General features: G+C 47.2%; 4 protein-coding genes across 7 annotated transcripts in view; 1 reads left to right on the forward strand and 3 right to left on the reverse strand.

Annotated features, from left to right (window-relative positions):
* CD63 (CD63 molecule) overlaps window positions 1-27,511 on the reverse strand; it is a 193,365-nt gene that overhangs the window by 101,079 nt on the left and 64,775 nt on the right. The window lies entirely within an intron of this gene.
* The window catches only part of SARNP (SAP domain containing ribonucleoprotein), a 162,821-nt gene that overhangs the window by 70,541 nt on the left and 64,769 nt on the right, over window positions 1-27,511 (reverse strand). The window lies entirely within an intron of this gene.
* LOC105864877 (transmembrane protein 198-like) lies at window positions 478-6,071 on the forward strand. Of its 2 annotated transcripts, none has more exons than XM_012753053.2 (5): window positions 478-681; window positions 1,684-1,944; window positions 2,541-3,122; window positions 3,563-3,723; window positions 3,845-6,071. In XM_012753053.2, the coding sequence occupies exons 2-5, from the start codon at window positions 1,770-1,772 to the stop codon at window positions 3,980-3,982; spliced, it is 1,056 nt and encodes a 351-aa protein (XP_012608507.1). In that variant the 5' UTR covers window positions 478-681; window positions 1,684-1,769; the 3' UTR covers window positions 3,983-6,071. The 2 variants fall into 2 exon arrangements, with proteins under 2 accessions (XP_012608507.1, XP_012608511.1); XM_012753057.2 differs by having other exon boundaries at window positions 3,566-3,723.
* Window positions 6,246-11,779, reverse strand: MMP19 (matrix metallopeptidase 19). Of its 3 annotated transcripts, none has more exons than XM_076007339.1 (9): window positions 11,525-11,779; window positions 11,129-11,214; window positions 10,099-10,229; window positions 9,670-9,885; window positions 8,941-9,186; window positions 8,371-8,499; window positions 7,626-7,790; window positions 7,347-7,471; window positions 6,246-7,168 (listed from the first exon to the last, which is right to left on the reverse strand). In XM_076007339.1, the coding sequence occupies exons 1-9, from the start codon at window positions 11,612-11,614 to the stop codon at window positions 6,767-6,769; spliced, it is 1,590 nt and encodes a 529-aa protein (XP_075863454.1). In that variant the 5' UTR covers window positions 11,615-11,779; the 3' UTR covers window positions 6,246-6,766. The 3 variants fall into 3 exon arrangements, with proteins under 3 accessions (XP_075863454.1, XP_012608487.1, XP_012608481.2); XM_012753033.3 differs by having other exon boundaries at window positions 7,347-7,474; XM_012753027.3 differs by having other exon boundaries at window positions 7,347-7,474; window positions 11,710-11,768.

Genomic DNA, 27,511 nt, shown 5'->3' on the forward strand with positions numbered 1-27,511 from the left:
GTTCCCTTTTCTGCACATGCTGCTAGCCTTACAGCGCTCCTGTCAGTGCCCATTCTAGGCCCCATCTTGCTCCACAAGTTATTCCACCCATGAATCCCCCGCCGGCTCTCCCAGACCAGTAAAAGTCCCTTCCCCGGATCCCCGATCCCGACCACCCGACTCTCCAGAAGACAATACTCCAATTCTTTGAGAAGTGGAAGAAACCAAGCTGGGTCCAGGGGGGCGCTGGGACCCCAGCTGGGGATTTGAGAGCTTTGAGTTGTCGAATCATCTCCTAAGAATTCAGAAACCTTTCCCAGAAACTCTTGCGATGCCTCCCTAGACCCTTCCCTACTATGTGGTTCGGGGTCTCTGGTCCTAGACTAGAGCAATAGGCAACCTAGGTCCCCCCGACACACAGGAGAACGGTTGGAGGGGCCCGCCCCGTGATGTCACTCCCCCCACCCCCCCCACACACACACACTCACACACCCTGTCCCCTTCCTCCACTCCCGTAGCTAGTTACATTTAGTTCACAGGGCTTGGGCTACGACTCGCAAGAGTTTAGGGGGCAACGAACAGAGTGGCCCTGGGCTGCCCTCCACCAACAGCCGCCCGGGCGCCTAGGACCTCCGGGCAGGGATGCAGCTGGGGGTCTAGGAAAGCACTTCCACCCCTCCTCTCCTCAGCCCTGGCAGGGTGGTGAGTAGTTAACACCCCCTCCCCAACCTCCTCTTGTTTAGGGTCCTCAGACTTCCAAGCTGATTGAGGCGAGGAGCCCGAAGAATTCCCCAAGCCAACCCTCTAGCCTTTTAGGACCTTGATGTCCAAAAGACAGCTGAAGTAAAGTGCCTGCACCCATGCCACCACAGTGCCCCAAATGCCAGCCCCTTCTTGGTGTCCTCCTTTCCGGATCTGAATTCAAATACCATTGGCAATCCTGACACCCCTGGGGGAAGGGTAGTGTAGGAAGAGTGCCACCAGTGTCCTGAAGGGAGGACCAAGTGACTACCACTACGTGAGATGGCCGTAGGCAAGGCGCCTGCTTATTCCATGAGGGTCTGTGGGATTTGAAGAGTGCCCCTTCCCCCAACAACTTTATCTAGGCATGAGATTGAGGCTTCAAAATCCCGACAAATTGTGGATGACTGTCTCAACTTAATTCCTTGTCTCAAACTCTTGGTGTCTGTTTTTTTCTCTCTTTCTTTCCTAGGGTTCTGAGCAGCTGTTGGGAGACCTTACCATGATTCATCTCTCCTCTTCCTCCTCCCTCTCCCCTCTCTATTAACCCCACCATTCCCAATCCAGTGGGGTAGCATAGAGTCCCAGCTGCAGATGGGTCAAGCTTTCTTTTCCACTGGAACAGGCTACTGGGGCTCTAGCTCCCAGACCCCTTAGTGTCTCTGCACCCCTCCTTCCACACAGCCAGGGTTTCCTGCCACTCCCACCCTCACCCTAGAAAGCTGGAAGGCAGACAAATGCTCATTGCCTAATGAGATTTTCATTTAAATTTTACTTAGTGTTCTTGTTTCAGAGGGCAGTAAAGAGACACCATGTTCCCCTCAACCCAATCCTGTAGATTTCTTCAGTTATCCCAACGGGGTCATGCTCCCTCCCAAAATTGACCCTTCTTCAAAAGAAATAGAGATACAGAGTCCTCAGGATTCATGGTCACCTGAGTTTCTGCCCTCTACCCCTTTGCAGGTTTCCCCAGCCCCTTCAAGACTTTCATGGATGGATGAGAGGAGCTGACAGTGACCTCCCACTCTGTGACCACTTTCTCTTTGGCCATGGAGGAAGCCTTGCTGCCCCTGGCTGTGATGTCCGAATCCAGGCCCTTTAATCAACAACTCCCAGAGCCTCCAGAACCAAGTTGCGTTTTGGAACCCCAGGACAATCCTGAACTGGCACCTGCCTTGGTGTGTGCCCTTTGCTGCTGTTTTGGAATCATCTACTGCTGCTTCGGTGAGAGCAGGACCAAGGTCCTGGGGGGCAGCTACCCAAGACTGTCACCCTTAAGGATGATGCCAGCTTTCTTCCTTGCTCCTGGGTTACCTTGCCTCCTCTACCAGGAGATGCCTATCTTTAGTGTGGCCCATGTTGCTCTTGCCAGCTTCTTGCCCATCCTCCATGCCCATGTCCTCTGGGTCTGACCTCTGGCATCTATCATTTGCCCTCTTCTTGCTTCCTACCTCAAAACTCCATTCCTAAATTATCTTCCATGCTTAAGGCTTCTCACCCTTCCCCCAAAACCTGAATCAGCCTGTGCTAATTTCTTCCTATCTGCCATCCCAGGAAGGACTAGACCCTCTTTCTATACTTATTCCCCTCAATGCATTCATCTTACCTCCTGATTTTCCCTCCCATTCCCTCACAGCTCCTAAAAAGCCCCCCTGCCCTCCCTGAGATTATCCCTTTCTGCTCCTGGCTTTGAGGTCCCTTGGTGTGCTGCTTCTGTCTTCTGCTTCTCTGGCTAGCCATTCCTCTCCCTTCAAATTCATCAGAGCCGACCCTATAGAACCCCTTTTCTACCTCTCAGTGCCTCCCACCTCCCTTCCCAGGCTACCGCTGCTTCAAGGCAGTGATGTTTCTCTCGGGCCTGCTGTCAGGAGCTCTGGTGATCTTCCTGCTGTGCCACAAGGAGCGGGTGCTGGAGACACAGCTGAGCCTGGAGGTGAGCGCAGGCATCGCGCTAGGCATTGGACTCCTCTGCGGTCTGGTCACCATGCTGGTTCGCAGTGTTGGACTCTTCCTGACTGGTCTCCTGCTAGGCCTAACCCTGGGTGCCGGGGCCCTGCTGGGCACCGAGCCCATCTACCAACCACCTTCAGCCTGGGTGCCAGGCGGGGGGCTGGTGGGGCTGGCACTGCTGGGAGCCCTGCTCACACTTCGGTGGCCACGTCTATTCACAACTCTGGGCACAGCCATGCTGGGTGCTGCGGTGCTGGTGGCCTGTGCTGACTACTTCCTGGAGGGGCTAGCACTGGGCAGTCGGTTGGGCCAACGCCTGCAGGCACTTCCAGCCTTGCCTCCTCTCTGCTGGTATAGCTGGGTCTTGCTGGGGACCTGGCCAGCCTTGGGGGCCCTTGGGGCCCTGGCCCAGTGGAAGCTCATGGCTGAGGAACATGGAGTCCACAACAACGGTGAGTTAGTGCCGTGGTACAAAATCGCCAACCTGTGCCTGTTCCTGTCCCCAGTTCTTATGCTTGAGGAGGAGAAGGGGAGAAATATACTTGAGGGAAGAGGGTGGGGGAGGATGTCTAATGTGAATGGGGCAGGACATTGAAAATAAGTTAGAGCTGAAGGAGCCAAAGAAGGTCTGGGTAAGAATGGGAAGAGAATTTTCAGAGGAAGCAAAGAAGAGTTATTGAGAACTATTAGGGAAGGAAAGGAGGATCTCAGGGAAGTCTAGAAGGAAAGAGTAGAATTGCAAAGAGTTTCTTTTACAATAAATGGGAGGAAGGTGAGTTTGAGAAAACCATAACAGGAAGGCCAAATGGGTTATTCTAGAGTGTGAGTGCATTTCAGGGTGGGATTCAGGGTCTAAAGAGGCCTCCTTGAGTCTGTATTGCTCCCTCTCAAGCAGTGGTATTGAGCCACCAGCGGAGGCATCTCCAACTCCTTCGGATCCATCAACAAGAGGCCAAGTGGCACCGGACACCCTCTGGGGTGGGGCTTTGTGAGAGCAGCTATCGGCGCCAGTCCCCCCACAATGCCCGGAGCCCTGCTGACAGTCTGGCTCCAGTGAGTAGGGGAGATGGGACACCCTGGGGGATGAGGCAGAGGGCATATAGGGATGGTTGGGGTGGGAAGGGGGCTCTGACCCAGGCCCTCCTTCTGCCCTCTCTGCCCTGTGTACCTCCAGAGTTATCTCCAGAGTCTTCGAGAGCGCCAGCTGGGACCAGGCCCCCAGGCGACATCCCCTCACACCATCCTGGACCTGGACTCTGACTGTGGTTCCACTGTACCCCTCACCACACATTCTGGTTCTACCCAGACCTGAGCCTAAACCTCCACTTTTGCCTCCACCCATAGTGAGGGCATGGGAACACTAGGTGGGCAGGGCCTGAGCACGCAAGACCCCCACACAAACTTTCCCACCTCCTGGACTTGGGGCTAGGATCTGTGCTCCAACCCAGACCAGTCCTGTAGGGATATGTTTCAAGGACAGATAGAGAGAAGTCTTGTGGGTAAGGGGGAGGAAAGAAAGTATGAGTATCTACCTCTGTCCAATAATAGAGGTGCACTAGTCCCCAAAGAAAATGACTCCCTAATTCCCATTCCCTCCAAACCATGGAGGGCCTATACCTATACCCAAATAACCTTTCTCTTTTCTTTTTTCTTTTTTTTTTTTGAGAGAGAGTCTTGCTTTGTTGCCCAGGCTAGAGTGAGTGCTGTGGCATCAGCCTAGCTCACAGTAACCTCAATCTCCTGGGCTCAAGCAATCCTTCTGCCTCAGCCTCCCGAGTAGCTGGGACTACAGGCATGCACCACCATGCCCAGCTAATTTTTTCTATATATATTAGTTGGTCAATTAATTTCTTTCTATTTTTAGTAGACGGGGCCTCGCTCTTGCTCAGGCTGGTTTCGAACTTCTGACCTCAAGCAATCCGCCTGCCTCGTCCTCCCAGAGTGCTAGGATTACAGGCGTGAGCCACCACGCCCGGCCAACCTTTTTCTTTTCTTTTTTTTTTTTTTTCCTTGAGACAGTCTTACTCTGTCACCCAGACTAGAGTGTAGTGGGGTCATTATAGCTCACTGCAACCTCAAACTCCTGGGCTCAAGCAATCCTCCTTCCTCAGCCTCCCCAGTAGCTGGGACTACAGGTGCATGCCACCATGCCCACCTAATTTTTCTCTTTTCTGTAGAGATGGGGTCTCACTTTTGTTCAGGCTGGTCTTGAACTCCTGAGCTCAAGCAATCCTCTTGCCTCAGCCTCCCAGAGTGCTAGGATTATAGGCAGTGTTGGACTCTTCCTGACTGGTCTCCTGCTGGGCCTGACCCTGGGTGCTGGAGCCCTGCTGGGCACCGAGCCCATCTACCAACCACCTTCATCCTGGGTGGCAGGTAGGGGGCTGAAGGGACCCCAATTAGCCTTTTAAATACCCACCTCAGTGTGCCTCACCATGGTAAAATAAGGGGTTTTGTTTTTGTAGGATCTATAGAAAATCAGAGAACCCCCACTGCATTTGATAGCTTTTTGATGGGGAGAAGGGCACAGAGGAGCTCCAGGATACTCCAGCCCCCAGGACCCTCATTAGTGGGTAGTTGGGTTTCTAGTTGGCCTTTCCTCTGGGCCCCATAGGTTTGAGCCCCCTTCTCCTACCTCAGTTGGGGAGCATTATCCTCCGCGGTGTTTCCCCTTCTCTCCTTCTCAACCTGGGGAAGATGATGGGGCAGTGCCTACCTTAGCACCTGGCTCCCCCAAAACCTGACTTCTTGAGACAAGGAGAGAGCATTGGCCCACATGCCAGCGTCTTGCCCTTTTGCCCAAAGAAGGCTGATCTTCGGAGCATGGGAGACAAGTGCCTTCTCTTCCTCTCACTGTGGGGACACTAATTTCTTCCTTAACCAGAACTTTATTCCAGCTACTAACCCATTGTATTTTTTTTTGAGAGAGTCTCACTTTGTTGCCTGGCTAGAGTGCCGTGGTGTCAGCCTAACTCACAGCAACCTCAAACTCCTGGGCTCAAGCAATCCTCCTGCCTCAGCCTCCCGAGTAGCTGGGACTACAGGCATGCACCACCATGCCCGACTAATTTTTTCTCTATATATTTTTAGTTTGCCAATTAATTTCTTTCTATTTTTAGTAGAGACGGGGTCTCACTCTTGCTCAGGCTGGTTTTGAACTCCCGACCTTGAGCGATCTGCCCGCCTTGGCCTCCCAGAGTGCTAGGATTACAGGCGTGAGCCACTGAGCCCGGCCTACTAACCCATTCTAACTCTCCCTGCTCTGACACTCCAGCCCAAGATCCATTCCCTGGTTCTCCAGGCACATAAAGAAAGACATATCCCTCCCCTGGGCAGCAAGGTTATGTTGGGAGGGAGGGAGAGCATGGGAGCATATGAATAAAATGACATTGAATACTGAACCAGGGAGTCCAGCCTCCTGTTACTGATCTTTTCTTTCTCTGTACCCCAAAACAAAGAATTAGCCATCTTGACAAATTTTCCCCCTAAAGATTTGATAGAGGTACCCTTGTCAGACAGATAACTAAAGGTATTACACATCCACATAGCTAGAGGAAGAGCTGTTCAGTCCTCTCTTATGAAAATGGAGTTAGTCTTTATTAATGTGCCAAACACTGTGCCAGGCACTTCACGTGTATTTCATTTAATGCAATAACCCTGCAGGATTGATATTAATTATTTTTGCAAATAGAGAATCCACGGTTAATTAGCTTGCCCAAAGTCATAAGCAAGTAAATGTGGTTCTCAAGGATTCCAAAGCCCTTGCTCATTTTACTGGCCATGCTGTTTTCTTGCACGTTAGGAAGAACAAGGACCCAGGCATCCAGCCACATCAGCTGTTGCCTCCTGTTGGGTAAAGGCCTGATTGACACCTCCCTCCACCATTGTCCTCCAGAGAGTAGATGACAAAATTGGAAGTGTTATCTAGGACAGGATGGAACTGTGGGCTGAATCCAAGTTAGGGGGCGCTTCCCAGAAGGGAAAGAGTGCAGTACAACGGTAGCCAGAGTTGGAACTGTTGGAGGCTGGAGGTCTGTGGTCATGCCCCTGCTACAGCACCTGCATGGTCTAGTGAGTAGACATTTGATTCCTGGTCTCAAGCTTCTGGGAGGGTGACATTAACAGGGAATATAAGAGCAGTGGAGCCTATGGCTGAGGGTGTAACATCCAAGATTGTATCTGTGGGTGAGTGGTCAGTGTTCAAGGTAGTATCTGTGGCTGAGGGAATGTTGTCTCCACTCGACGGGGTAACATCTAGAGTCTGGGAATGACAGTGCATCCAGTTGTGGGCGATATTTCTGGGATAGCCTTTCTCTACTTGAAGCTGCCGGTTGAGGCGCCAGTACTCTTTGCCCTTGAAGAAGTAGACTCGACCATCCCGCCAACTCATAGCAGCCGAGACTTGGTCTGGCACTCCCGTGAACAACTTCTTGATTGGTTTGGGGTAGTGGCTGAAGTCAGTGCGGGCTAGCTCATCCCACTGCCAGTACCCAGAGCCCTAGGTGTAGGGTGGGTGGGGAGAAGGGGAGGATGAGGAGAGAGTTTAAGGATCCCCAGGGGTTTACCCCCAGCCCACTGCAATTGCAGATCTCCCTTTAAGAGCAAGTCTTTGCTTCCCAGCATGAGGTTGCCCGCCCCTCCTAAAAAGCAATTTGCCCTTGTTTTGAACTTCATACCTTAAAGAGAAACACCTTTTGGTTGAAAGGCCAATAGAGAGCTGCATCCAGGTTAGGTTCTACCCTATTCAGCTTCTTGGGGAAGCCAGGAGACAGCTTGAAATTGATGTAGCGCCACACCTTGTCTTCTGAGAGTGAGTGATGAAAGAACAAATCATCTCTGTCTTCAGGTGATAGCTTTGGTCCCCCCATTCCACCCTTTCAGAAATTTCTCCCTCCCTTTCTTTAAGGCTTTTGTAAGACTAGGCCCTCCTCAGACGCTGTAACTAGCCTCCTTACCCTTAAAGAAGTGAATCCATTGTGTTCGAGGAGAGTAGACAGCAGCATCCAGGTTCCCAGGGAGCCCCTCCCAAAGGTCAAACACTCGGAATAAGGGGCCCGGCCCTGAATCTGTCACAGTCCACACATAGTTCCCCTTGAAAGCATAGGTCTTCTCACGGGGCCCTGAGAGTAAAGATGTGTCAACAAGTCGAAAAGAGATCAAATAGAAACTCGAGGGTGTCTCAAGCCGGCTAATAATTTGCCCTCCTCCTAAAGGCCGATTCAAAAATTCATTCAACTTTAATTCAAAGAGAAAATTAAAGGCAGAGAAGGAGGACCAAGAACTCTTTGTTGTTGTTCAGAGCATTTCAGCTTTGGTCCACTCAACAAAACAGCAGATAGCTGTTCCTCCTTGAGAACCTCTCCCTCTACTCCAAGTGGCTTCCAAGTTGTCCTTCCAACCACGTGCAACACCCTCTCTAATAGGCATTCTGGTTAACATATTGTTCTCCATCTTGCTGTGTTTCCAGATGTGTTCTAATGGCCCTGAGAGGGTAGCAACATTTATAAACACCTGGCTGGCCCACCTTTAATTTGGCTCTGAACCCTCCCTCTCCATGCCACAAGTCTCCTTTCTACCCCTGCTTGGGGTCTAACCTCTATTGCTCATGCTGAAGTCTCATGTCATTCCTATTTGTCCAGGCCTCGGGGTCAGTGGGCTGCCCCCACAGCCTGCCAACAGTCTGGAGGGAAAGGGCCTCACCCAGCATCATGGCATCCAGTTCACCTCTGCAGGGGTCTGGCATGGGACTGGGTTCTGTGGGCACTGGAGATACAGTGGGTAGGTCCATCTCTTCTCCTTCCTCATCCCTTGTATCTGGGCTCTTCTTGCCTGAAAGGTGAATAATGCTATTTAGGGAGAGAACTCATGGCACCTTGCCACTCATCTCCTGTAAGATCTGCTCAGAGGCACCATAGAGAGGGGAAAAACTAATCCTAAAGAGTTTTCCTTCATAGTTGGCAATATCATATTGATATCAGCAGGAGACACATTTTAGGTTTGAGAAGCACCAGAAAGGGGGAAGGAGGCTTGCTAGAATGTGCATCCTCCATCTCCAAGAATGGGTGTGAGGGGAGAGAGGCCTGGAAGGAAGATTAGAAATGGAAGAGTCAGAGAGAATCTGTTCCTGATAATGAAGAATCCTGAATAATTGGACCAGAGGAAAAGAAAGAAACCAAGCTATTTGCCTCCATGGAGGGTAGATATGTCTCTTCAAGCCTAGAGAGATGCTGGTCAGACTGACCTTCATGCTCACTAGGCAGAGGGACTGACCATAGAGAGCCTGGATCCCAGCCACATCATCTGGGTGCAGCTTGAAGTAGGGCCGGTAGCCAGCGTAGACAGGGGCCATGAGTGCCTGGGTATATCGGGAGTGCCCAAGCCCCAGGGCATGGCCCAGTTCATGGGCTGCAATGATGCGCAAGTTCACCCCCCTGTAGGTCCCCTCAGTCCAGAGCTCATCTTCATCGAAGTGCACGCTGCCCAGCTCTGGGATGTCGGCATGCGCCAGGACCCTCCCTGGACAAAGGCAAAGGTAAACACAAAAGAGGTCAGAGCCCACTGGGTTTAAGCATACCCTGCCAGTTATAAACTCTAATTCAAATTTCCCCAGCTATATTCACTGTCTCTTGGATGCTTCTTTCTCTCCTTTTGGATTCCCCTATGATGCTTCAGTTCTCTCAAGGATTCCCATCACTGTCCCTTTATCTCCCCAGCCACTGGCCCAGTCCTCTCCAAGGTGTGCCTAGAGTAGGGGAATTCAAGGCAGGGAAGGAGGCATAAGCTTCAAAGAGGTGGCTTGGTAAGGCCACAGGTATGTGACCAACTGTTCCCCTAGAGAATGTTAGAGAGTATAGGGTGCAGGTGGCACAAGTAGAAGGTGATTAGAGAGTGTAGGGTGCAGGTGGCACAAGTAGAAGCCTGAACATTAAGGTTCCAGAGTCAAAGGAGACAAAGGTCATTTCAGGGGTCTACAAGGTGGGAGCTGAGAATATTGCCTACCAGGCCCGTCAAAAGTATTGGAGCAATAGGGGCTTTGGCGACCATGGAAGGAGAGGCGGATGTCAGCCCAGCCAGCCTGCACTTCCCGGAATGTCAAGGGGGCCACATTGCTCCAGTATTGGAAGGCTTGAAGCAGGGCTTTCCGGGCTGTGTGGGCTGAGAGGGTGGAGGGCAGGTTCAAGATGCGAAAGGTCAGTTGCTTCTTTCTCCAGCGGCCTGGTTAATAGACCAAAAAATAGATTAGAAACACAGATCCTTCTGCCAACCCCAGAAAGCTTCCCTAGGTCTGGGCGCTCACAACCCCTCTAGGCAGGTGATAACCAAGTGGTCATCCATTCAACACTGAGCTGGTCCAGGTGGTCCTGATGCCACCCGAACTCCAGAGCCACACCACCCTCTCCTCTCCCCTTTCCTAAGCTCAGTCCTCACCCAGCAGCAGATATTTAAGGGTCTTCTGGTTGAAGGGATCCTCTAAGCCACAACGAGGCTGCCTCATGCGCTCCCTTGTGGCATCATCCAGCTGACCTGAAACTGGCAGTTCAGATGCTTCCTGAAAAGCTCTGAAAGAGGGAGAGAGGTGGGTTCAAAAAAGCAGGGGAATCTAGAATGACTGGGAACTAATAGCTCTTTGGCCTCCTGCTGCCCAAGGTGGTAGCCAAGAGTGGTACAGAATCTCTGAAACTGATGGGGTCACTCCGGCCCCTAGTCCTCATAATTGGGACTTTCTCTTCCATTCTGCAGAAATGGTGATACTCCCACTTCACCTCCCCATTTTCAGTCTCTGTTATCTGAGTAAGTTTGCCCTCAGGTATAGCCTTCCTCCCCTACTGCAATTTCTAACCATCTGCCTTGGGGAGGTCTCTGGGCCCCTGCTCTGCAGATCTTCCCACCAGTGCTTCCACCCAATGGCCTGTCCTCCCTCAGCTTCTCCCCTGCTGGGTGGACCCCTTCCCAGCCCAGCCCGCACTGGGGCAATTTCATGCACCTATGGACTATCTTTGGGCCTATGGGCTTTTCAAGGGAGCTAAACATATCTGAGAGCAAAAAGAAAACTAATCCATTACATCTAAAATATAAAACTATAGAATAGAAATGAATAAATGCTGAATTAAATGTCCCCAAAAGGTAACATCATGTTAAGAATTCAACTCAAGTTGCAGTTCTACATTAAATTATACTTCATGTGGGCTATAGCTAAGTATTAGTATTTGAGATATGATGTGGGATGGAACACACAACAGAGTGCTTAGGGGATAGGAAGATCTGATGACTGTGCTCCTCATCTTTGAATTCCCTTCTCAGCCCATGCCCCACCACCCTAGCAATGATAGCCACCCATCCTCTAGGTCCCCAGTGCGAATATGGGTCAGGTAGAGGTGAGACTGAGGAGAAGAAGGAATGAAAAGAGAGAAGACCTTGTGACCTCAGTCTTGAAGGCATGTACCTTATGACCTCTCACCTCAGAGCCTCGGTGATATCTTCTGGCCTGAAGTCATCGGGTCCTTCTAGAGGCTTCTGTAGGTACCCATATTGTAACAGGTACTCCTATGATGGGTTGGAGGTAGGTAAGCAGGTTAAAAAGAAGATTAGTCTCAGGGTAAAGCTTCTTAGTGACCTAACAAGCCCCTTAGGAGAAGAGGGGCCAAGTCTGGAGGGACTAAAGAGATGCACCTTAGAGAAGGGACTCAGGTGGCACAAGGGAAAGTAGCAGGAGATGGGCAGGGAAGACCATGGGGCAGAGAAAGCAAGGGAATGGCAGGCAGGCTGAAGGTCAGGAGAGGGGCTTGGATGGGACTGTGGAGCAGTAACCCTTGTCCCTCCCCTGTCCTGGGTCTCTCTTTCCCAAGGGACTCACCACAGCTGCCTCCTTCTCTGCAGGCCCCAGGGCCCGGCGTGACACTGTCATGGGGAGTAGGAAACCCAGCCACAGCTGCCGCCAGTCCATGGTCCCACCGGACAAGAGCTCCTGAGGCTGTGTGTGCCCTCTGACCTGAGATTTCTGGGAGTCTAGGGAGCAGGGCTAGGCAGGGGGGCTCTTACCTCTAGTTCTTTGTACTCTCCAGCCTCTGGTCCTCTTTTTAAAACTTCAACTGAGGGGAATTGGGGGGGAAGTGGCAGTGGGAGGTGACTCAGCCCAGAGATATGTTGCAATTCACCATTAACCCCTGCCCTCCCAGAGAGTGGAAGCAAAGGAGAGCCCCTAAACCCTTTTCCTAGTGTCCTCTGCTGGAGATGGGAAGATGTTTTATACTGGCCTGGAGTGAGCATCCTGGCAGTATGAAAAGCAGAATCTCTGGAGAGCCATGCCCTGCAGTTGGACATTCCTGTGCCCCAGGGACCCTGGGCCGTCAAATCCCTCTGGGTCAACCTTCAAGTGTCCCTGTATGCTCTGGAATAGGAAAATAAATAAATCAAAGCTAAGAGGTAGGAGACAACTGAGGTAGCTTGAGTTTCAGGTGAAGGAATCAAGGGTGAGGTCTCTGTTTCTTTGCATCTGAGACTACAATGGTAACTTAAATGATCTTTAAGCCTACTTATGTCTGCTTTAATAAAAAAGTCATTTTTTCAAGCATTTAATGAGCCCAGAAGATGTGAGTGGATGTGGGGTTTAACAAGAGCACAGGCCTGGCGCAGTGGCTCACGCCTGTAATCCTAGCTCTCTGGGAGGCTGAAGCGGGAAAATAGCTGGAGCTCAGGGGCTTAATACCAGCCAGAGCACAGTGAGACCCTGTGTCTACAAAACAGAAAAAACAAAAACAAACATTAAAAAAAATACACAAAACCACAAAACCCAGGCGGGCATTGTGGCGCACACCTGTAGTCCCAGCTACCCAGGAGGATGAGGCAGAAGGATCGCTCATAAGCCCAGAAGTTGAAACTTGTGGTGAGCTACAGTGACATCACTTCATTCAACCCAGGGATTGTTCTGGGTTGTCTCAACAATAGCAACAACAACAAAAACAAGAGCAGAAAGAAATAAAGGGCCCAGAGCCTGGCCTCAGGGAGCTTACAGATAGGGTGAGGCACACTCAAACACCTGGAGAGAGGGGAGCTAGGATGCCAAGCAGGAGGTAACCCATCCTAGAGGTCCTGGAGCCATGAGGAGGTTCACTGAGAAGGCAGGGATTTTTTTGTTTTGTTTTTGTTTTTTTGAGACAGAGTCTCACTTTGTTGCCCAGGCTAGAGTGAGTGCCGTGGCATCAGCCTAGCTCACAGCAACCTCAAACTCCTGGGCTCAAGTAATCCTTCTGCCTCAGCCTCCCGAGTAGCTGGGACTACAGGCATGCGCTACCATGCCCGGCTAATTTATATATATGTATATATATATTAGTTGGCCAATTAATTTCTTTCTATTTATAGTAGAGATGGGGTCTCGCTCTTGCTCAGGCTGGTTTCGAACTCCTGACCTCGAGTAATCCGCCCGCCTCAGCCTCCCAGAGTGCTAGGATTACAGGCATGAGCCACCGCGCCGGCCAAGGCCCGGGCCAAGAAGGCAGGTTTTAAGCAAGGCTTTGAAGGCCAGCTAAGAATCAGATGGGATAAGATTACTAAGAGACAGAAAGAGTATAGGTCTTGAGCAGAAGTGCAGAGCTGAAAGCCTGCTGCACTCCGTGAGTAAATCTGAACAATCAGGACTGCTTAGTTCACCACTGAATCCCTAGTGCCTACCCCAGACCCGCTCCATGCTTTAGAGAAGTGCTTAATAAATCTTTGTCAAAAGAATTACCTGGGTGGGAGCCAGAGTTTAGAGAGGGCTTTAAATGCTATGTAAGGGAAAGAAGAAAACTTACATTTAAAAATATCTGCTATGTGCTAGGTGCTTTATATATTATCTCATTTAATTCTCACAACCTTCATGGGAAGGAGGAATTATTCTGGCCATTTTTTGAACTCCTGACCTTGAGCAATGCGGCCGCCTTGGCCTCCCAGAGTGCTAGGATTACAGGCGAGAGCCACCCTGCCTGGCCTATATTCTGGCTATTTTTTATAAGAGGAAATGAAGAGTCAGAGGCATTTATTGAAACTTTAAAGTCTGTACCCACATAATACGTCGAAATAAAATAAAATAAAATAAAGAGTCAGAGATGGAAACTTGACCAAGAACATGAAGTTTCTACCTAGCCTGGCCTATATTCAAATACCTCTATTGACTCCATAACTCGTGCTCTCTCCACACTGACTTCTTAGAGCTGTGTTCTTTCCAATAGTTAGGAGCTACTGAAGGTCCCACAGTCATTTACACATCACATGACATTGGCATATTGTTCAAATGCACAGTAAAGACATAGGAATGGGGAAAAGGCTTACTGAACTATCTTCTCAGTAGGACCCCAATTCTGAGCCCTTCCCACACCCTAGGCTGAAAGGCTGGGAGGCCACAGGGAAACCCTTCACAGCCCAGGATCAAGGGGGACACTCCTGACTCATTGCTGCCCTCAGTGATGATGGTCCTTCTGACCCATCCAGCCAATTGGGTAACAATTGCGTGACTAAGTCCCAAGTGACCAGTGACAGTCAAGGAAGGACAGAGAGCCTCTGAGCAATGAGTGACAGAGGCCATCACCAAGGCTGGCCTACCCAGGAAATGCTGGAGTTTGGGAGCCAGCTCCTGCTCAGCCCCCTGCAGGGCTCTTCTCATCACTTCTCTCCCTCTTTCTTCCCCCTACCCTCTAGTCCCTTTTTTAAGAACAGGACATGAACCAATTGAAAATTATAGGCCGGGTGCGGTGGCTCACGCCTGTAATCCTAGCACTCCGGGAGGGTGAGGCGGGCAGGTTGCTCCAGGTTAGGAGTTCGAAACCAGCCTGAGCAAGAGTGAGACCCCATCTCTACTATAAATAGAAAGAAATTAATTGGCCAACTAATATATATAGAAAAAATTAGCCAGGCATGGTGGCGCATGCCTGTAGTCCCAGCTACTCAAGAGGCTGAGGCAGCAGGATTGCTTGAGCCCAGGAATTTGAGGTTGCTGTGAACTAGGCTGACACCACGGCACTCACTATAACCTGGGCAACAAAGTGAGACTCTGTCTCAAAAAAAAAAAAAAAAAAGAAAATTATAATTGTTTTCAGACTAATGTTTTCTTATCTTTATTCTGTCTAAAAGTTATCCATCATTTATTGTAGTAAATATGGAGAATATCAAAATAAACAAGAGAGAAAATGAAAACCACCAATAAATTCTACCCAAAAGAGAACTGCTAATAACATTTTGATGCATTGACTTGAAACTGTCTGCAGACCTGAGTTCAGCTGCAGCTTTGCCTGCCTAGCCTCACCCCCTGGTGACTATGTCTGGGACAGAGGAAAAAGCAATTGGAACCACTGAGGATAATGGGGCAGGGACAGGAAGGGGAGTGCAAGGGAAAGGGGTAAAATAAGATGACTATGACAGCAAATTACTCCCTCCCCTTAGAAACCTCATGTAAACAAACTACAAACAAAAGTGTGTGTTAGTGTGTCAGGGATAGGCATGGTGGTTACCATAAGGTAAGGGGCAGGCACTCACTCTGGCCTTGGAAGGCCTGGGGAATGTTCAAACCACATTCTAGCAACTAAGGAACCAGAAGAGGGGAGAGTACAATAGTAAAAGCTGCCAAATAGTTTACCTCATTTAAACCTCAACAGGTGTGAGCCTATATTATCACCTTTTTACACAAAAGGAAACCAAGTCTCTAATGGGTAGCCTCAAGTCTCACAGCTAGGAATCAGCAGAGCCTCAGGCTGTAAAGCTGAGATCTGGCCAGCAGGGTGGTTCACGTCTGTAATCCTAGCACTCTGAGAGGCCATGGCTCGAGGATCGCTTGAGGTCAGGAGTTCAAGACCAGCCTGAGCAACCGTGAGACTCTATCTCTACTAAAAATAGAAAAAAATTAGCCAGGCGTGGTGGAGTGCACCTGTAGTCCCAGCTACTTGGGAGACTGAGGCAGAAGGATTGCTTGAGCCCAGGAGTTTGAAGTTGCTGTGAGCTAGGCTGATGCTACAGCACTCTAGCCCAGGCAACAGAGTGAGACTCTGTCTCAAAAATAAAATAAAATAAAACTGAGGTCTTTGCATGGCACTCTTCAGACTCCCCTCAGCTCCCCCAGGCACTCAAAACCCCCTAGGAGTTTGAGGTTGCAGTGAGCTATGATGACGCCAAAAAACCCCCTGCATCCCATAGCTATGTGCAAGGACTGTATGACTAATTGTTCCCACCACAGCATCATGACCACCCCTTCCACCAACCCCTACCCCTTGAGCCAGGCTGACCCAGCTCTTTTTCCCTCTGAATTTGTCATCTCTCACTAAGGGAGACATGGGAATGCGTGGGAAGGGTTAGGACATGTGGCTGGACTGCCCCAAAAGGAGAACTTGATTCTAAGAGAAAAAACCCTTGGGTCCTTTGGCTTGCTTGTTCCCTTCCCGAAAACTGGTTTCCTTCTCTGCCCATGATTGTGGCAGAAGAGGTTTTGCTTTTGTTTTTGTTTTTGTTTTGAGACAGAGTATTGCTCTGTCGCCCAGGCTAGAGTGCAGTGGCATCATCATAGCTCACAGCAACCTCAGACTCCTGGGCTCAAGCAATCCTCCTGCCTCGCCTCCCAAGTAGCTAGGACTACAGGCCCAAGTCACAATGCCGGGCTAATTTTTTCAATTTTTTTCAGTAGAGACAAGGTCTCGCTCTTGCTCAGAGCTGTTCTCTAACTCCTGACCTCAAGCAATCCTCCGGCCTCAGCCTCCCAGAGTGCTAGGATTACAGGCATGAGTCAACTCACCAAGCCTGCAGAAGAATTTTATAGAAATATTCTTAATTAAAATATTTTAAAATGTAGCAGGAAGGAGTAGGGTAGACTTCTGAGAGCATTTTCTAATGATCAGGGGCCATGGGGCTATGGGTGGAGAACAGAAGTTTGTAGAGGTTTGTGAGCCCAGGAGAAGCCAGTCTCTAAACCATCACTCACCCCTTTGACAGACATCCTTACCCTGTGGAGGTCGGAGGGGCAAGGAAGCTGGAGAAAGAGGCATGAGGTAAGCCTGAAGCTGGAAACTGGAGGTAAGAAAAACGTGAGCTGTAACTAAGTTAGGTCTGGCCCAGACCCTGCCCTTGATCTAGAGAAATGTGGGAGGGGGTGGTGTTAGCCTCTGGCCTGTTTTCCCCTCAGATCCCCAAGGGGGTCAAGAGACAGGGAGATTTCCTTGGCTGAGTGGGATTGAGTTTTCCCAGCTGTTACCCTGGAAACCTCTGTTTCTAGGAGGATCCACCCTACTCTCTCTCTCTCTCTCTCTCTCTCTCTCTCTCTCTCTCTCTCTCTCTCTCTCTCTCTCTCTCTCTCTCTCCTTTAATTAGTCATAAGTTCCTAGAAGCCATATGGGAAGTGATGGCCAGGACTGTGCACAGCTGAAACTGGTTAGTGACCAGAGAAGAGGGAGGGGTTTGGGGATGGCTCAGGGACTGGGCCAGAACATTCTGTTCCCATGATACCCCAGACTTTCTTAGCCCCTGACATGAACACTTCCTGGCACCCCCACCCACCCACTGCAGCTTGCACACAAACCCACTCTGACCCTGGCCTGCATCAGCTCAGTTGAGAGGACTTCAGACCCAAATCCAGAGTTCTTCAGTTCCTGCCAAAGTGTGAGGGAGCCCAAGATGTGCTCCCTTCAGAAAGAGGTGCTATTCCACAGGACTTCCCTGGACATTGCTGGAGCCTTCTGCAGACGGTGCCATTATCCAGCACAGGGCCTGTGGCATGAAGGGATAAATTCTAGTCCCTGGGCCTGGTGCGGTGGCTCACGCCTATAATCCTAGCACTCTAGGAGGCTGAGGCAGGTGGATTGCTTGAGGTCAGGAGTTTGAGACCAGCCTGAGCAAGAGGGAGACCCCGTCTCTACTGTAAATAGAAAGCAATTAATTGGCCAACTAATATATATAGAGAAAAAATTAGCCAGGCATGGTGGCACATGCCTGTAGTCCCAGCTACTTGGGAGGCTGAGGCAGGATTGTTTGAGCCCATGAGTTTGAGGTTGTTGTGAGAAAGGCTGACGCCACAGCACTCACTCTAGCCTGGGCAACAAAGCGAGAATCTGTCTCAAAAAAAAATAAATTCTAGTCCCCGAAACATGGAGGAGGATAGGGGAATAAGTTGTATAAGTGTTCTCTCAGCATCTGGGATGACAGGAAAATGATGGCAGCACAGGGGATTTCGCTCCTTCTGCGAATGCCAGCCTTTTCTTTCATGAAAACCCGACCCATCTTTATTGCTTTTCCCAAAGGGAGCTGGGATGTGGGTGAGCACTTCAGCCTCCTGTTTTCACTCTGTGAAACCAGGAAACATCTGTCTTGATGTTTGGGGACTGTCATGGGCCTGAGAAATCTGTGTTTGGCTCCCTTTTTGTTGGGAAAAGGACTTGATATGGGGTTGGCAAGGGAAAGAGTCCAGCATTGATTTCCCGTTTTGAAGAAAGTAGTAACTAGATGAGGATGAGAGACCTGGAAAAGACCTCGCTCTGTTTCTGCCAGGCCAGCAGCTGCAGAGAGGGGTATTGGGGTGAGAAGGCTGCCCTTGATGGGGGGAGACATGAGGGAGGGGCTTCTTCCCTGACCCATTTTCCCCCAACTTACTTAAGAAAGATAGTATGTTCACCAGTGTGTTTTGGTTTTTTTTAATTGAATTCATTAATTTGACAGTGGGGTTAGGGCTGACACTGTGTACAAGTATATCGCTGCACATAGTGAGGAAGACAGAGCTAAAGGATTTCAAGTGCTGAAGGGACAACTCCAGCGTGAGTTTGAGCTGTGTGCAGCTTTGGCACAATGAGCACTGCTGCTTAGCTGTGAAAGAAGTTTTGAAATGTAAAATGTAATAAGAAAAGATAAATGAGAAAGAAGACTGTTGATCCTAAGGAAGACTGTAGTCTTCAGGTTTTTTATCCCAAGGATGCATGTGCTTGCCTGTTGCCCATTTTCTTAGAAACCCCTGTGTGTGTGTGTATGTGTGTGTGCATGCATGCATGTGCATTCATGTGTGTAAGTGGATATGATGCATAACTGTCTGCCTATTTTCAAAAAGAAAGCTGGAACTCGATAAGACAGGAGTATGCTGGGAAGAAAGATATGTAAGAGATCTTTGGGGCCGGGCAAGGTGGCTCACACCTGTAATCCTAGCATTCTGGGAGGCCGAGGTGGGAGGATTGCTCAAGGTCAGGAGTTCGAAACCAGCCTGAGCAAAAGCAAGACCCTGTCTCTACCAAAAAATAGAAAGAAATTAATTGGCCAACTAAAATATATAGGCCGGGTGCGGTGGCTCACGCCTATAATCCTAGCACTCTGGGAGGCCGAGGCGGGCGGATTGCTCAAGGTCAGGCGTTCAAAACTAGCCTGAGCAAGAGCGAGACCCCGTCTCTACTAAAAATAGAAAGAAATTAATTGGCTAACTAATATATAGAGAAAAAATTATATAGAGAAAATATATAGAGAAAAAATTAGCCGGGCATGGTGGTGCATGCCTGTAGTCCCAGCTACTTGGGAGGCTGAGGCAGCAGGATTGCTTGAGCCCAGGAGATTGAGGTTGCTGTGAGCTAGGCTGACGCCACGGCACTCACACAGAGCAAGACTCTGTCTCAAAAAAAAATAAATAAATAAATAAATAAAATAAAATGTATAGAAAAAGAAATTAGCCAGGCATGGTGGCACATGCCTGTAGCCTCAGTTACTCAGGAGGCTGAGGCAGGAGGATCGCTTGAGCCCAGGAGTTTGAGGTTGCTGTGAGCTAGGCTGACCCCATGGCACTCTAGCCTGTCTCAAAAAAAGAAAGAAAAAACTGCCAAAAATACATTTTGAGAAAATATATTAAAGTATAAACATTGTTTCATTATCCTATGTTACATAACAAACTGCCCCAAACTTAGTAACTTAAAACAATGATTTATTTTTTTCTCACAAATCTGTGAGTTGGCCGGGCAGTTCCTCTGCTGGTTTCTCCCAGGCTCACTCTGTGGCTGCATTCCACTGGGAGGTTGCTTGGTCTAAAAATTCAAGATGGCCTCACATGTCTGGCAGTGGTTATGGCTATGGACTTGGTTGCCTTGGTGCCCCTCCACTTGACCTCTTATCCTCCACTAAGCTACCCTGGCTTTCTTCCATGGAAATCTCAGCAAAGTATTCTAAAGAGGAGAAAGTGGAAGCTGCAATGTCTCTGGAGGCCTAGGCTCCAGACACCATACAGCATCACTTCCACCACATTCTATTGATGAAAGCAACAAGCCAGAAGCTGGTGAAGGTTGAAAGGAGTGAAGAAATAAACTCACTTCTGGATGGGAAGAGTGGCACAGTCACATTGCAAAGACACATGCACAGTGGGATGGGAGGAATTTGTGGCCATTAAACAATTTACCAAACCATATAACAGGGTATGATATGGTAATTTAAAATAGGATTTTAGAGGAATATTTGACCAGTGCTAATATTAAAAATAATTTAACAAGCAGTCACTGAGGCCAGGCCATACCAACCAGGTAGGGCTGTGCTGGGCCTTGTTTCTTGGAACTGAGGACCTTACCCTACTGTGTTAATCTTGTGTTAAATGGTTTTATCCTTCTTTGCATTCACTTGTTCGGAACCTCCTTCCTGTGAATCCACTTGTTCGGAACCTCCTTCCTGTGAATCCCTCCTGGGCAAAGAGAATATGAGCTAGTGCCTTCACACAGCCTTGCAAACTACAGAGGATGTTTTACAAGGCTGGTGTCACCCTCCTTCCCAGTGAAGCTGATTCTTGGAGCCACACAGTCTTGGAGCATGATCTTCAGAGATCTCTGTTCCCTTCCTATTTCTTAGTCTTATGGTTTCTAAGTGGAATCAGCACCCTAGCCAAAAAAAAAAAAAAAGCAACATCTATAGCTCCTTAAACAAGTCACCACAGGGGCACAAATACCTCTCTGGTGTTTATAATAAACCCCTGCAGATCACAATCTGGCTGTGGGATTGTCACCCTGCCTGTCCTAGGGTAAGAGGGCACAAAGGAAGAGTATGAAGGGGAAATTCATTCTGAATCTAAGCAGTGCTGTAAGACAAGAAGAATTTCCAGATGCTGTTTTATGCTTTTAACCCCCAGAGGCACATAAGACTCTGTTTCCTGAAAGCTCAGGAAATGTTGACCCTATGTCTTTTGTAGAAGAATCAAAGACAGAGCGATTGGAAGACCTGGAGATTGATTCATGGTCTTCAGGGCCCTCTTAATTGAAATGGGGATAGCTCAGCCAGACAGGGCCTAATAGGCTACTTGGACATTTCTGATAATTTGTCATGGGCTTGATGCTTCCTCTCAGTGCCAGGAAAAGAGCACATATGTCTCAAGCCATAACAGTCTAGTTGTAATATCAAATCTGCAAGTCCTCCATTTTCAAGTGCTTTGTGTTGTAGAAGTTGGACAAACTTGACCCAACACTTTGCTGACTCCTAACCACAGTCCAGGCTTTGCTGCTAGCATAGGGAAGACCTGCTCTCTGGTGGGATCCAGAACCTTATTAGATGGAGGGGTTCCACAGTGGGAACATAATTTTGTGGATGCCCCAGGTCTCCTTTTCTGTTTTAGATAGGGTTTTTCTTTCCTTAACATAATACTTGGTTCACAGATTTTTTTAAATTGAGGGATAACATACATAAAATATATAAAGTACACTAATTTTAAGTATACAGCTTGATTTTTTAAAGCCATCACTCAGATCAAGATGCAGAATATTTCAGGCATCACGTAAGGGTCCCTAATGTTCTTTCCCAATCTGTACTCTGTCAAAGGTATTCTATTCTGATGTCTACAAATATCATCAGTTTTACTTGTTCTTGAAATTCATATAAATGGAACAATACAGCACATACTCCTTTGTGTCTGTCTTAATTTCGGCATATTATCTGTGAGATTCATCCGTGTTGTTACATATACCAGTAATTTGTTACTTTTTATTGCTATGTAGTATATTACTGTATGAATGTACTACAATTTATTTATCCATTTATTTTTGATGCGTATTTAGGTAGTTTCCTGTTTGGGGCCATTATGAATAGAGCTCTTATGAATATCCCTATATAAGTCCTTTGGGGACTATATGTATTCATTTCTTTTAAGACTATACCTAAGAATAGAATTGTTATGAGAGGCCAAAGACCCTAACTATAGGGTAGAGGTATGTTTAGCTTTAGTAGAAACAGTGAGCAAATTTTTAGCACCTTTAATTTGCAACCTTGGCTATGAGTGGTGGCTCACACCTATAATCCTAGCACTCTGGGAGGCCGAGGCAGGAAGATCGCTTGAGGTCAGGAGTTTGAGACCAGCTGCAGCAAGAGCGATATCCCGTCTCTACTAAAAAATAGAAAAAAATTAGCTGGGCAACTGAAAACGGAAAAAATTAGCTGGATGTGGGGGTGCACACCTGTATCCCAGCTTCTTGGGAGACTGAGGCAGGAGGATCACTTGAGCCCAAGAGTTTGAGGTTGCTGTGAGCTATGATAACACCACTGCACCACTGCCCAGGCGACAGAGCAAGACCCTGTCTAAAAAAAATAATTAAATAAAGGAGCGACAGTAAGAAGATATGGACTGGGAGAAAATATTTGCCAAAAACACATCTGATAAAGGACTGTGATTCAAAATACGCAAAGAACCTTTTTTTTTTTGAGATGTGGGCTAGCTCTGTTGCCCAGGCTAGAATGCAGTGGAATTATCATAGCTCACTGCAACCTCAAACTCCTGGACCCTAATGATCTTCTTACCCCAGCCTCCCCAGTAGCTAGAACTATAGGAACATGCCATGACACTTGGCTAATTTTTTTTTTTTTTGAGAGAGAGAGAGAGAGAGAAGAGATGGAGTCTTGCTATGTCACTCAGGCTGGTCTCGAACTCCTGACCTCAGGCAGTCCTCCTGCCTCAGCTTCCCAAAGTGCAAGGATTACAAGCATGAGCCACCATGCTAACTGCAAAGAACTCTTAGAACTCAACAATAAGAAAATGTTCAGCTCAATTAAAATGTGGGCAAAAGACCTGAAGACTCACTTTATCAAATAAGATATACAGATGGCAAGTAAGCATATGAAAAGATGTTCAACCTCACTTGTCGTCAGGAAATTGCGAATTAAAACAACAATGAGCTATCACTTATACCTATTAGAATGGCCAAAATCCAAAACACTGACAACACCAGATGTTGGTAAAGATGTGAAGGCAATTGTAACTCTCATTCATTGCTGGTGGGAATGCCAAATGGTACTGCCTCTTTGGAAGACAGTTTGGCAGTTTCTTACAAAACTAAGCATACTCTTACCATATAATCCAGCAATGGCACTCCTTGGTATTTATCCAAATGAACTGAAAACTTAAGTCCACATAAACCCTCCAAACAGATGTTTATAGCGGCTTTATTCATAATTGCCAAAACTGAGAAGTAACCAAGATGTCCTTCAGTAAGTGAATTTATTAATGAACTGTTGTACATCCAGACAATGGAATATTATTCAGCATTACAAAGAAATTAGCTCTCAAGCCATGAAAAGACATAGAGGAAATGCAAATGTATGTTACTAGTAAAAGAAGCCAATCTGGAAAGGCTACATGCTATGATGTAGCCTGTATGTATTATTCTAATTATATGATAAAAGACAAAAATATGAAGACAGTAAAAAGATCAGTGTTTGCCAGAGGTTTGGAGGAGGAAGGTATAACTAGGGAAAGCACGCAGGATTTTTAGAGCAGTGAAATGGTTTTGTGTAATACTGCAGTGATGGACATGTATCATTATACATTTGTTCAAACCTATAGACTGTACAAGAAGAGTGACCCTAATGTAGACTGTGGCTTTGAGTGACAATGATGTGTCAATATAGGTTCATCAATTACACTAAATGTACCACTGTGGTGTGGGATGTCACAGTGGAAGAAGTTGTGCATGTGTGGAGACAGGAAGTATTAGGGAACTTTCTGTATTTTCTGCTAAGTTTTGCTATGAACTTAAAACTACTCTAAAAATTGTTTATTAATTTTAAGAAATTACCAGGGTGGTACATGGGAGCAACAATGAGGCAATCCCTCCAAAATTAGAGATAATATTGCCCAATAATCAAAGAAACAGCATATTTGGGGGGATTTTGCACATATAATAAACATGGTATTTTTCTTTTTTTTTGAGACAGAGTCTCACTCTGTTGCCCTGAGTAGAGTGCTGTGGTATCAGCCTAGCTCACAGCAACCTCAAACTCCTGGGTTCAAGTGATTCTTCTGCCTCACCCTCCCAAGTAGCTGGGACTACAGGCATGTGCCACCATGCCCGGCTAATTTTTTCTGTATGTTTTTAGTTGTCCAGCTAATTTCTTTCTATTTTTAGTAGAGATGGGGTTTCACTCTTGCTCAGGCTGGTCTTGAACTCCTGACCTCGAGTGATCCTCCCATCTTGGCCTACCAGAGTGCTAGGATTACAGGCGTGAGCCACCGCCCCCAGCCACAAATATGGTATTTCAAGTCAGTGAGGATAGGGTAGATTTTACATTGAGCAGAGTTAGGGCAACTGATCAGTCATTAAAAGAGAAGAGCTACTGGCCGGGCATGGTGGCTCACACCTATAATCCTAGCACTCTGGGAGGCCGAGGCAGGTGGATTGCTCAAGGTCAGGAGTTTGAAACCAGACTGAGCAAGAGCGAGACCCCGTCTCTACTATAGATAGAAAGAAATTAATTGGCCAACCAATATATATAGAAAAAATTAGCTGGGCATGGTGGCGCATGCCTGTAGTCCCAGCTACTTGGGAGCCTGAGGCAGAAGGATCGCTTGAACCCAAGAGTTTTAGGTTTCTGTGAGACCCAATGGCACTCACTCAAGCCTGGGCAACAAAGCGAGACTCTGTCTCAAGAAATAAAAAAAATAAATAAAAATAAAATAAAAGAGAAGAGCTAGAGCCGATGTGGTGTGCACCTGTAGTTCCAGCTATTTGGGAGGCTGGGGCAGGAGCTTGCTTGGCTCCAGGAGTTTGAGTTCAGCTTGGGCAACATAAGGAGACTTGCTATTTAAAAAAAGAAGGAAAAAAAAAAAGGGAGAAAAGCTAGATCTCTTTGTTACAAAATGAACTTGAATAAATTATGAACCAAACAGTGATTTTTATTTTATTTTTTTTTTTGAGGCAGAGTCTCGCTTTGTTGCCCAGGCTAGAGTGAATACCACGGTGTCAGCCCAGCTCACAGCAACCTCAAACTCCTGGGCTCAAGCAATCCTACTGCCTCAGCCTCCCAAGTAGCTAGGACTACAGGCATGTGCCACCATGCCCGACTAATTTTTTCTATATATATTAGTTGGCCAATTAATTTCTTTCTATTTATAGTAGAGATGGGGTCTCACTCTTGCTCAGGCTGGTTTTCAACTCCTGACCTTGAGCAATCCGCCGGCCTGGGCCTCCCAGAGTGAAAGGATTACAGGCGAGGCGGGAGCCACCGGGCCCAGCCCCAGTGATTTAAATGTCAACTATCAAACCATAAAAGTATTTTTAAAAGGTGTTCCTAAGTATGAAGCAAAACTCAGAAGCCATTATGATCACTTAAACATTTGCAATTCCTAAGTAACAAAAAAAAATCAATTTGACAAGTGAAAAAAATCCAGTTAATATGTAAATGAAACACATGCATTTATGTCCACTCTCCTCTAAAATGTTGTACAGGAATAAAAAAGGAATAAGCCCACAAAAACAACAGGAGAGAAGTCAACAGTACATCGGAGATAACAATATATTTTTGGAAGAAGGAAATAAAATAAAACTGTGATAATTTATAGTTTTGAAAGAGTTGAAGCCTAAATGCCCATAGAGGGTGAAAGAAACAGGAAGCAAGTCAATTTATGCCCCCATCCTCACTCCCTTATTCTAGTAGGATCAGAAATTGTATGGGGGCGGGTATATACATACATAATGAGTGAGATGTACAGCATCTGGGGGATGGTCATGCTGGAGACTCAGACTTGGGGGGGGATGGGCATTTATTGAAACCTTAAAATCTGTACCCCCATAATATGCTGAAATAAAACAAAAAAGAAATTGGGCACCAGTCTCTCAGATGGCAGGGGTAAGGGAGAGTTTATATAAGGTTTATATAGTTTATATAATATTCCTAGTTTATAAAGGTTTACAGGTCCCCACACCCATTCTTCTCTTACCAGACCCAGGCAAACTCCCAGCAGGAGATGTGAGGTTTGTTCTCCAGAGAAATTGAACCAGAGTGACCCAGGGAAGGGAGGACAGAATAAGAAACCAGACTGAAAACAGGGATTTAGGTGAAAATCACTGTATTAATTTTCTGTGGCTGCTATGACAAATTACCATAAGCTGGCTGGCTTTAAAACAACAGATATTTATTATTGCACAATTCTCGAGGCCAGAAGTCTGAGATCAAGGTGTCAGCGGAGTCACACTCCCCCACAAGGCTCCTGGAAAGAATCTCTCCTTGTCTCTTCCACCCTCTGGTGGCCCCAGGTTTTCCTTGGTTTATGGCCACATCCTTCCAATCTCGGCTTCCACCATCACATTATCTTCTCCTCTGTGAGGGAGGGTCACCACCTAATCTCCCTCTGCCTCTCTCTTACAAGGGTAATTGTATTTAGGACCCAACTGGATAATCCAGGATAAAAATCTTCTTAAAATCCTTAACCACATCTTTTGTTATACAAGGTAATTTTAACTCGTTTGTCAAATAGGGTAATATTCAAAGTCAATATATCTTTAGAAGGAGAGGCATTTTTCTGCCTACCACAGTTACCATACTGAAGAACGAGACCCCTTTTCCTTTGCAGCTACCAGTGAACTACTAGCCAGAATTTCACCCACCATACAGAAAACTGGAGTATTCTTCTCTGGAGAGACTGAATAGTTCCAGAATAAAACACAGATACTGATACTCGGGTGCCCCTTGACAAAAAGCCAACGCACTGCCTGCTTACCCCACAATGAAACCCATTCATCAACATGCCTCTCTGAAACACACAGGGCTTCTAACCAGTTTTTTTTTTTAGTTCCACATTCTTAGATATGAATGTAGAGTCACAGTTCACAAGACATCTGAGGAAAACTTTCAATATGGAAAACCAGGGCCAAAACAAATAAGAAAAAGTAAGGCCTGGAAGAAACAAAGACAATAAGCAATCCAATAAAAAATAAAGATATTTTTAAAAAACATATGACATTTATATTTTTAGATATAAGAGAGAATGTCAATCCATGAAACAAATACAGGATGCTTGATATGGTTATGATAATTGTCCCCTCCAAATCTCATGTTGAAATTTGATCCCCAAGTTGGAGGTGGGGCCTAGTGGGAAGTGTCCGGGTCATGGGGACCGATCCCTCACGAATGGCTTAGTGCCTCCTTGTGGTAAGGAGTGAGTTCTTTGTCTATTAGTCCCCAGGAGAACTGATTGTTAAAAAGAGCCTAACACCTACCTTCTCTTTCTTGCTCCCTCTCCTGCCACGTGATACCTGCTCCCCTTCACCTCCTGCCACGAGTGGAAGCTTCGTGAAGCTCTCACCAGAAGCAGATGCTGGTTCCATGCTTCTTGCACAGCCTGCAGAGCCATGACTCAATTAAACCTCTTTTCTCTGTAAATTACCCAAGCCCAGCTATTTCTTTACAGTAATGCAAAATGGACTAAGACAATGCTATTTTTTATAAATCAATGAAAAGAAAAAAAGTGATAGAAATTAAAAGTATGATAACAAAAATAAAAACATTCAATTGGAGGTTAAACTCAAGGAAATCTCTAAATAGAAAAGACTAAAAGAGTGACAATAAGAGTGTGTAATCTGAGAGACCAAAATAGTTGCCTCTTTATTAACTAAGATGGACC

This window comes from Microcebus murinus, chromosome 10 (assembly GCF_040939455.1).
Source record: "Microcebus murinus isolate Inina chromosome 10, M.murinus_Inina_mat1.0, whole genome shotgun sequence".
In the NCBI taxonomy this organism is placed as follows: domain Eukaryota; kingdom Metazoa; phylum Chordata; class Mammalia; order Primates; family Cheirogaleidae; genus Microcebus; species Microcebus murinus.